The 11,842-nt window shown below is 32.0% G+C and overlaps 1 protein-coding gene across 1 annotated transcript; it reads left to right on the top strand.

The window, feature by feature from the left end:
- Positions 1-362: 362 nt before the first annotated feature.
- Positions 363-929, top strand: LOC145057840 (photosystem II 5 kDa protein, chloroplastic-like). The gene has a single exon (XM_079005751.1). The coding sequence runs from the start codon at positions 428-430 to the stop codon at positions 764-766; it is 339 nt and encodes a 112-aa protein (XP_078861877.1). The 5' UTR covers positions 363-427; the 3' UTR covers positions 767-929.
- Positions 930-11,842: the final 10,913 nt, after the last annotated feature.

Below are 11,842 nucleotides of genomic sequence, written 5' to 3'. Positions count from 1 at the left end.
ATTGCTAAAATATTTAAACCAATAACAAAAATATTCAAAATAACAATAAAAATTATGTAATAATCATTTTAGATGTGATACGAAGCAAAACAAAACTCAAAATGTAAGAAGAAAAGTATTACAAAAAAAAGATCAAACATGTAAACTATCCAAACTATAAGGACCATATTGTAATTTACTCAAAAATTATTAAAATACAATTGATTAGATAAAAACATAATGCTCGAGAGGTTCCAAGACCACATAATTAAGGTAAGGCTGGTGGCCTAGATAGAACATTACACGTGGCAGCAACCGATTTGAGACGTCCTAAGGGTTTGGATAAGAATATGGATACCCTTCAAGAAAAGCACTTTCGACTAAAAAACTAATAGCACCTACACTTGTGCGAACCAAAACACAAATTCCTAATCCTCCAACTCAACAAATGGCGTCCATGACAATGGCTTCCTCGTTCCTTGGTGGCTCCGCCGCTATCGCAGTCACCAAGCAACCCTCTACCACCGGTCGCCGGGGATTGGTGGTGATGGCCAAGGCCTCAAAGGTAGCCGGAGTTGAGAACACTGTGGTGGATGAGAAGAAAGAAGGGAGCAGCATCAATGGAAGGAGGGACATGATGTTTGCAGTTGCAGCAGCAGCTGCATTCTCCATGGCTAAAGTTGCATTGGCCGATGATGAAGAGCCGAAGCGTGGAACTGCAGCTGCTAAGAAGAAATATGCACAGGTCTGTGTGACGATGCCCACTGCACGCATTTGTCGTAACTAGTCACATCGGGTCTATGTATGTTTTATATCTTTAGCAAGTTATATTTGTGTATCGAGCATATGTAAAATTGAAGATGCTTTTGCTTATTTATTTTATGGTGTCTTGGGATAACAACTGTTTATTCTGATCACGAAATGCTATCGTTTTCTTTATTGTTGTTGCATTCGATCCTCGTCTTTGATGACTTAAAAGAAGTAATGAATAAACAAGAAGTATCTTTGATTGCATATGTTATCATAATTGGGTATTCAAAATCGGAATTCAAGTAATTTAATCAGATATGGATTCAAATATATGAACATACTTAACAGTTGACATCTGTTTATATGTGGAGATAACGATTATACATGAACAAACAAATCCATGTCTTTTCCAACAAAGTCGCGGAGGGGAAGTGGGGCACCAAATTTGCCTTTGTTGACATTTGTTCAAACGAATTTCTATACAGTATACACAACTAGTAATTCGACACTACTAGAAAAGCAGAATGATAGAATGAAATCCGTTGGAAATAGTGACAACATATCCACAAAGAATAAAACCTCTAATTAGCAACAAATATGACAGATTAGCCACAGAAAAGAATTCGTCGATGATTACCCAGGAAAATCATAGAAAATGATTTCTAAAAAGATTAATATCGCTCGAAAATCTATCAGAAAATAGTCGGCCGAACACCCATGGAAAGCTTTTTTTTAAACTTTATTCCATTGGAAATCATTAAGTTCTTTTTTTGAGCAATCGAATTTTATTGAACCAACTAGTAATGGGCTACTGAAAACACAGAAAAACAATTACAATGAATTAAATAGCTAAAATGAAATTTTGTAACCAAGCTGCTCAATTAATTTAAGTTTTTTGTTCCTATGACCAAACCATTGAAAAGAATAAACAACAATAATTTCAAATATACTATATTTACAAAATTTGGTTGCATCATAAACGCAAGTGTTCGGAGGTCCAAATCACCCATATGATGTTCATGGTTTCAACTTTCTTCATGTTGGACAATTTTCTTTTATCAAACCATGTAAAAAACCTCCAACAAAGAAACAAAAGTCCAGAAAATCAAGTCGAACCAACGACCAATATAAGCTCCACCATTCCACACGATAAAAACACATGAGGCACCTTCTTGTTATACTTTCCAAAAAGAGGACACAAAATGGAATCTAAGTCTACTCAACATGCCGTCAAATTGTATCTTGTAGGAATAAGATTTTGTATTTGTTTTGAGTGTATACGTGTGTATGTATGTATGTCTGTATTTATGTGTGTAGGTATGCATATATATGTGTACATGTACATATATGTATGCGGGTATATGCCTATATATATGTATGTGTATGTGTATGTGTACGTGTATATATGCACATGTCTATATGTATGTGTGTACGTATATGCACATGTCTATGTGTACGTGTGTATATACACATGTCTATGTGTACCTGTGTATATATATGTATGTGTATGCCAATATATATGTATGTGATCCATCTAGTAATTAGTGACGGATTACCAACAGATTGTGATAGATCGTAAGATTGTCGGTAATACGTTGTTAAATTACCAAATGGATTATAGTCCTGTTTTATGCCTACCGCTAATTACTGACAAATTAACCAAAATCAGAATTTATTTACTGTTTTCCAAGGTTTAAACTTAATGTTTTCGCTCCTTATATTTTACAACATTGTTATCCATGAAATACCTTTATTTCATCAACTTATGTGTATTATACACATACATATGCGTGTGTGCACAATCCGAACTTTACTATCTAAACATGGTTTATATATATATATATATATATATATATATATATATATATATATATATATATATATATATATATATATATATATATATATATATATATTTTTATTATCCATGAAATACCTTTATTTCATCAACTTATATGTATTATGCACATATATGAAGGTGTGCACAATAGGAACTTTATATAAATATATATATATATATATATATATATATATATATATATATATATATATATATATATATATATATATATATATATATATATATATATATATATATAATTGTTGGTCCTAGAATATACAATCACAACAAGTAGTAACACAAAATACTTTGTAACTGAATTTTGATAATTAAATTCAATTTCTAAAGGCAAGAGATTAGTTTAAGAGACACCTCATATTAATAGACAAACTCTGCATGATATCTACTTCTAAGAACTTTTAATCTAAGACACATCTTAGATTGATAGACAAACTCTGAGATCTACTTTTAAGAACTTTCACAAAGAAGTTATTAGCATATATATATATATATATATATATATATATATATATATATATATATATATATATATATATATATATATATATATAAAAGTTTATTTGTTTAAAGTAAGTATTGTGTTATTGTATACATAAATATGGGCCAATCAAAATTAAACAAAAAATTAAAAAATTAAATAAATAAATAAGGGTAATTTAGTAATTTGTTTAGTAACTTCCAAAATTAATCCCTATAATCATGGTTTTGACCTAAGCTCTCCCATTTAAATCTCGTTCTCGATCTACAAAATTAGAATGGACTACAAAATTGATCTTGAGTTCCCTCCTCTGCGTGTTTTGCTACCATACCAGTCAAAAGGCGGTAGGAAACAACCCATCGCCACCACTGCCTTTGCCTTCTCCTTCTTAAAAAAATTTCAGGCACTAGAGGTGCTTTTCCGATCCTTCCCGTCGCTGTTTCCATTATTCTTCATCCTTTCCGTTGACTAAATCAGCCAAATGCCCCTTGAATCATCAACCACCGCTGTTGTCATTCCCGATCGGTGGTTGTCGATGACAAAATCATGAGGCCTAGGAAGAATCGACGGCCTTGACGACCCCTTCTCCCTCTTCTCCACGATGGAATTCCCTCATAGATCCATCCGATTCGCCTCTGAATTCCTCTTCCCTCCGCTCGACAGATAAGCCATTGGAGGAGTTTGTCTACTTCATTCGTGTTTCTTTTGTTCATCTGTTCCTCTTCCCTGATCAAACCCAAGGTTCGATTTCATTTCTTTCTTTTAGTCGTTCAATTCTTTTCTGCTATTTTGTTTTAGCACCCAAGGAGTTTGTCTGATGCTGCCCTTATCTAAGCAAAAATCGGCATTTCAATTGAAGAACCACCATGCAATTTCAATCTAAAAATTAGGGATTTTTGTTTTCCATTCCTCTATATATCGTTGTTTCCTTCTTCTTTGTACAATAGTGTCGAAGTGATTGATCCATATGAATTTACTAATCTTGTTGTTGGTTTCGTTGATGGGTTTTGCTCCTGGAGCTCCGATGAAGATTTCCCTTTTCTTTTGGTTCTAGAACTGAAAATACTGAAACGGAGCCAGGTGGGGAAGAAGATAGAACGGTGAAGTGAGAAAACTCGGATGAAATAGGGGGTTGTGGCCGACTGGTTTTGCTCCGGGGAAACACCCACTTCGGTAGGTCTTGCTCTCAGTGGTTGAAAGGTGCGTGGACGGGGGCTACTACGGCAGCTCCCCTGTTCTTTTTCTCTTTTTTTCTTGATCTAGCAATAGCTCCATTGAAATATCAATGAAACAGATGAGCATAGGGTAGCCTCGTTTTTTTTTGTTTGGGATAGGAATCAATGTAGGATAAAGATGGATGTTTGGATTTGTTTTTGACAGAAATTGATAGAGAGGAACAGAAGAACAATGAAAATTCCTTTTTCTTTGTTTGTTTTGACACAAACTGATGAAGGAATGGATATTTGGTGTTGATGTTTTACAGTGAATTGATGAATGTTTCTTGATTATCCATATCTCACAAAAAGTTTTTATCATTGTATATATTATTTTAAAATGGAGTGTTGATTTTATTTGAGTTTAACCTTTTATTGAGTGTTCAGGAGGTAGAATGGCTGTAATTACGGATGTGCATATGGACCGGGGAACCGGCCGGAACCGGAACCGAAACCCGATGGAACCGGTCGGGTCGGGCCGGGACCGGGATGTTATTTTTGTGGATTTTTGGAACCGGGAACCGGTAGGAACCGGAACCGATAGAACCGGCAAAAACCGGTAAAAACCGGAACCGTATGATGCTATTTTTCGAGGACCGGTTCCAACATTTGAAGACACGACAAGAACCGATAGGAACCGGGAACCGGTGGAACCGGAACCGGTAGAACCGCCGGGCCGATTCGGTTCTTGATTTTGGCCGAAGCCGGTTCCCGGTTCCGGTCCGGTTCGGGCCGGTTCGATCCTTTTGCTCATCCCTAGCTGTAATGGAAGGACCATTAGGAGAAACAAAATTTGAGTGTGATTTTGGTCATAGTGAAACTTGGAATAATTCTATGCTTTAGCTGTTATATTTTACTTGATTAGCTGCTATATATATATATATATATATATATATATATATATATATATATATATATATATTTTATTGTTTGAACAGAAATCATTGGGAGGAATTGGAGTTTGATTTTGATTTTTGACAGGAAAATATAGAGGGAAAAGGGGACATCGAATGGGTTATTCTACGGGATGAAGATGAACAAGGATCACCAATCTTCCAAAAAGAATGAATTATTCTAGCAGAATAATAGTATATCCTGGCAGAATAATAGTATATTCTGGTAGAATGATTTATATATTTGTATTTCTTTGTTATTAATAAGTGTAACATTCTTATAGAATAGTATATAAATTTTTTCTTTTCTAAGAATGTAATGAATTTTTTTTTTAACTTGTATCCAAAATTTTGTTATTCTTCAAGAAGTTCATTAAATTAAAATATATATTATATCAGAATGTGTATTCTTGTATGGGTCAATAATTTTTGTTATTTTTCTATATCTTGATAAATATATTCTGTCAGAATTTCCGAATTAGGAGAATTATCATCCATACAATCAGATTTTTAAAATTAATAGAATCTATTTTCCCTTAAAATATGCAATTTTCCTTAAAATATGCAAATTTCCTTTATTAAATTTATATTAACTGACTAAAATACCCTTCTAGTTAAATTAGATAGTATTTTTCAATTAACCACTTTCTTAAAATAAGTAAAATGATTGGCCCACAATCATTCATATAATAACACAATAATTAGTTATAATAGAATAACCTAGGCCTATATATATATATATATATATATATATATATATATATATATATATATATATATATATATATATATATAGACACACACACACTAGATGTGTGCCTGCATAAAACATCAGCTATAAATAACTTTTTTGACGAATAGTTTTCTTACTGGAAAATAATTATTATATTTAATTATTAGTTATTATGTAATAAAAAATTACCACTTTTAAATAAAATATTTTAGTTTAGACCTTATATTTATATTATCTATTTATACATTTGATGTAAATTAATAATATCGGTGTTTGGTTTAAGAAATGTAAATTAATTTATACACATGAATTTAATATTTTAAAATTGTCATTTTGCTCAAAATTAAATTTAGGATAACCTTCCTTAATTCAAGTCTTCAAACTTTTGGCAAGTATTAATGATTTATTTATGTATAATTGATTTGTACAAAAAGCTTTATAAATTATACTTCTTAAAATTTAAGATATGACTAATATGCTATATATATATATATATATATATATATATATATATATATATATATATATATATATATATATATATATATATATATAATGAATTGTCATATGAATTGGGAGTCTTCTATGATCGTCCAGATCTTTCCATTTGAAATTTGAACAAACTCTATCTTCTTATCGTCAAGCATTCAAGAGTTTGTTATTCGTTGGATTACTCTTCAGGATAAGCTTTAGATCTTCACACAACTAAGATGATGCGCTAACTCTATCATTGTGGCTGACACTGTGTATTAGCTTAGCATACAAAAGGATGACAATCATCAAATCATGAATTTTGACTCTAAATCCCCCTAAGTAATTAGGTCAAAACATAACAACATCTATATATAGGTTGTACTATGTTTAAGTCTCTTTTTTACAAATAAAAAACTTTTACAACAACAAAATTTACAAAACACTACTAAGTTAAAAGATTGTATTGAAAATATATTTATCCTTTCGTAAGTCTTTTCTACTTTTATCCATCTCAAGGGACAGTAAGATATGAAATCCTTTTGCAAGCTCTTTTCTTATAGGTCATTCTTTGTACAAATAGGTGAGATGTTGTAGCCTTTGGGATATCACAACACATTTGACCATTTCCATCTTTGTACAATACAATATGCTCCAGTTTTATATCGAACAAGAACTCTAATGGTTTCACTCTAGCTAGAAGCTTTGCATTCATTAACCTTTTGTTATAAGGTTATAATAATCAAACTGACTTATCTTTGACACCCCAACTCATATTATCCTCCTTTTAGATCTTTAGAAAATGTAACAAGTTCTTCCTAAAAGATGATGTGCATATTGCACACTTTAAATATGAGCTCTGACAACACCATTCTCACTCCTTGCAAAGTAGCCCCTTGTAGTTTTCAGTCAACTTCATGATTTTGATCCATTCATTGAACCCAAAGTTTGCCACATCAGTTATCATGACAAACTCAACCTTTGTGCCATGATTTATCCTTCTGTTCAGGTTCAAGGTTAAGCTTTTATTACTCTTGGGCTTTGTATACCCAACTTTAATAATTTCTCCCAGTAAGTACCTCCTCATATACACATCTGTAAATTTTTCAATATGTATCTTGTGGTTCAGCTCAACTAATTTTTTCCTTCTAGATACAACCTTAGAGTGTTGGTCAATCACTTTCGATTTCTCCTCTAGTATTCTTTCTTTTGTATCCACCTCCAATGCATCAGTTTCTCTTATTTTTGTATGTTTTTCAAAAAGTATGACTTTCTTGTGATCTTAATTAATCTTTAATGATTCCTCTATTATGATGCCCACTTCTTTAACCATTTGTCCAACTAAAGGTAGTGCAACCTTTTGCTTCTTTCTCTTTGAGGTTGACATAGTATCGACTTTGTATTTATTTCCCTTTAAAATAATATTAGAATCTTTAACCTCAAACGACTCCCTCTCAGATAGCGACTCCCCTTCAACTAGTGCTTGTTCTTGTTCTGTATAAAGCATAAAATAGGAATTACATGAATGCACTTGTCTTTGATAAATGATAGATCTGTATCAACCAAATATTCTTCACCATTTAATTCTAACTCCACCTTTTGAAAATGCTTCTTCTTCTTTAATAATCTCCTTTTTTTGACATCATGAAGAATAGACAAGGCAATGGAAGTTGGAAACAAAATGGAATGAGGTGAAACACTAAATTGGTCAAGATTTAAGGATGACTACCATAAGTAACTTGAGCAGGCATGAACTTGGTAGACGGAGAGGGCATGGAGGACGTTTTAGTGTGATCAATATGTAAGGAGGCATACTAAAAATCCCATTAAGCCACATAGTTGTATTTTGGATCTTCTAATTAGTGATTAACATTAAAGGAACATAAGACATTGGTTTATGCTAAGAAATTTGAAATATGTTGCAGCTGAGTAGTAAGAGTGAGGACTGGAAAGACTTTATCATCAAACATAGTGTTGAAATTCTTATTGGTTTTTCATAAAAAAAGTGTTTTTCAGAGTAAGCAACCCATGAAAGTTGTTGACAAACTGAGGGAGTCATGAAACCAACATGAATTAAACCATTTCCCAGTCATTTAAGGCCAAAACTATGGAGCAGATAATAGAAAATAAGAGACATGAAAATATATTATAATATCACCAATCAGAGAAGAAGTGGTTAGGAAATCTCAAACAGTTTGAAGTTTTGAATTGCTTTCAGGTTGAGATGTAGAACTGGAGCCGGAGCTGACACTAGAGCTTTTAAATAATCAAGCTCTTTTTGAGTTGTATCCACCTTTTGTAGAATATTTCCTATGATAGGATCAACTTGGGATGATAAGGTTTAAACAACTCAAAGAATGGAATTTAAAGTAACATTAACATAAATAAAGGGTGTTGATTGTGGTGTCTTGCCTAAGTTGTGTTATTGAAACTTATGATCACTAACAAAAGAAGGTGGAACTTGTATGTCACATGTTTTTTCAAATGTGAGATATTGGTAGTTCTTTATGCGGTATCCCATTGAAATACAACCTTGTCTTGATTATAGGACAGGAGAGTTCACACTGAATTTTGGCGTTAGCTGAATCATTATAGGATGACATATTTTCTTTAATCAGCATGTGTTCAGTTTGTTGTCAATGAATATGTTTGTTTCCCTTATTAATGGGAGTACATTGTTAGGGGGATACCCCATGTCTTGGGTTCAAATAACTTACGGGACAAGCTTGATGATTTTTTTAACAAAAAATGTCAAGGATGTTATAAGTACAAGATCTGTTTAGAAATACACCAAGAAAGTACTAACTCTATCGTTGCATTTTATCACACGCTCAAGAACTTAGTTGATGTGTTATCTGATTTTGATTTTATGATAAATGAAGTTGAACTCACCATTCAAATTGTAAGATAATTACCTCCTTCGTATCATATTAGTATATACGTTATCATAAATACCAAGTCTTTACCATCATTTATAAGTAAAGAATATGCTTCTTTTAGATGAATCTAATGAAGAAAACACCAACGCAAGCATTGACTCCACACTATCATCAAGTTCTGCACTTTACTACTCGTTTGATAACCTTGGGAAATTAAAAAATAGGTGGAATAAAAACCGTAACAATGAAAAAGGTGATTCCATGGGTAACACTAATGCTTACTCTATTTCTAAATCTTTTGTAGGCACCCCACGTGGAAATCATTAAGCAAATAGAAATGGACAAGCATACTACAACTAAATTTGAGGCCACCAACCTCTTCATGAGCCTCATGCAACATTTGGTGGTCTACACTCCACCGACGAACCAAAAATCAATGTCCACAACTCTTCTAACAACTCTAGCTTGAGCCGTAATACTTTCTTATACCAAGCCTCCAACAATAACAAATTTCTATCCTTTCTTAACCATTTTTGGCTCACTACGGACATCCTACACATGGTGTGATTCAGTCCATTTCTTTGTCCCCACAACAACCCATAAATCTTTCATTTAGTAACTATGTAGCTGCTGATCTACCCTCAGGTTTTTTAAGAAATTTCAGTTCAAACTCCACAAGACAACAACTACTATAAGGACTCTGGAGAAAGCTCACACATGTCCTTTAACCAAGGTAAGTTTTTTCTTTAAGACCGTGTAATTCAAAATCTATCAAGGTGATCGTGTAGTTCTACTAGCTGGTCACATTTATCACGCCATTTTCATTATTCGCAATATAATTTTTTTTAAAGATGTTCTTGTGTGAAATAATATGGTTAAAATCTTGTGTCTATTAATAGATTTACAACTGGTAATTATGTTTTTATTGATTTTTACTCTTTTGGTTTCTTTGTCAAGATTGTTAATAAAGGTACACTGGTCCAATGATAAGATAGTTTTTGTGACTTAATGTTATCATATTTATACATATATCTTAGGCCACCAAATTAATATATTTGGACTTAATTGCCTTATTTAAAGATAAATGATACTTAATATGCTTTGAATTGGATAACTATAGGAAATTTCATGGAATCGAGCAAAAGGAAAAGATTGGAGCTGATAAGGATGAAAAACGGACAACGACCAAAACTAACTGGAAGATGTGTCACACCTGGTTGGAGGAAAAATCATGCCTAGCTATGGTGTCTAACTCGAATACAAATTCTTTGACTTTGCAGCGTAGAGGTGTATAAGTCGCGACGCGATGTTGCTCAGTCTATAACTACATGATTTATATACCCTAATTGATATCCAACCAATAGCAACCTTGGACACGAAGATATAATTTGTCTAGAACCCTTTTAGGGTGATTTCGAAGCTGTAAAAGCATTAGGTGCAAGGATATATTTAAAGAATAACGAGCTAGAAACATTAGGATTTCACTTCGATTCACTTGATAATCATGTCTAACAATCATTTAATGATGTTTTTCTTTTTTTATTTGATTATGTGGTAAAACACTTATGTTTTCACTAGAGTAAATGTAACTGAATGACTTGTTGTGATTCCATTATTCAAATATTTAATTTAATTTAATTTATTATGTTTATTTGATCAAATAGCCCTATGTTTTAAAGTTTTGATTTTTATTACTTATTGGCAAGTTAGTAAAATTTAGATATTAAATTCAATCATAGTTGTCCAACACCATTGGTGATTCTGACTAGTAATTGACCAAATCCTAGGGTTAGGTAATATAATCATAAACTTAAATGTGTAAAAGAGGGTTATTTAACCACTTATGCTTGTTATTAATTGTCATGGCCATTGAAGTTAATTCTTAGATTGACTCTTCATAATACAAACCGAATTATAGTTGTTTAGATAGTTAATTGCGTAAGCTTTGTGTTAATTGTCTTAATAATTATACAAATTAGTTAATCGAACCAAGATAACTAATGACATTCGTTGGAAATACTCACAACAAATCAAGAAAGAATAAAACATCTAATTAGCAACATACATGGAAAGATTAGCGAAAAAAAGGAATTTGTCAATGATTACCCAGGAAAATTATAGAAAATGTTTTCTAAAAATATTAATATCCTTCGAAAATCTATAAGAAAATAGCAGCGTGACACCAATGGAAAACGTTTTTAAAACTTTATTCCATCTGAATTCGATAAGTTTTTTTGAACAATCAAATTTTATTAAACCAACTAGTAAGGGGCTACAGAAAACATCGAAAAACAATTACAATGAATTAAATAGAAAAAATGAAATTTTGTAACCAAGCTCCTGAATTGATTTAAGTTTTTTGTTCCTATGACAAAACCATTGAAAAGAATAACAACAATCATTTCAAATATACCATCTTTATAAAATTTGGCAGCATCATAAATACAAGTGTTAGAAGGTCCAAATCACCCATATGATATTCAAGATTGGAATCCATCATATCTGAACCATATCTGAAAGTGAAATCGAATCTATGTGAAATCATATTTATCTCTTTTGTTTCTAAATCTATTATCTACTTCCG

Source organism: Lactuca serriola, chromosome 6 (genome assembly GCF_051521515.1).
Source record: "Lactuca serriola cultivar US96UC23 chromosome 6, Lser_US96UC23_V15, whole genome shotgun sequence".
NCBI lineage: Eukaryota > Viridiplantae > Streptophyta > Magnoliopsida > Asterales > Asteraceae > Lactuca > Lactuca serriola.
The sequence above is the reverse complement of the archived record's forward strand: the minus strand, read 5'-3'. Positions and strand labels throughout refer to the sequence as shown.

Coding starts and splice junctions, on each gene's coding strand:
- LOC145057840 (XM_079005751.1), top strand. CDS start 428: ATGGCGTCCATGACAATGGCTTCCTCGTTCCTTGGTGGCTCCGCCGCT.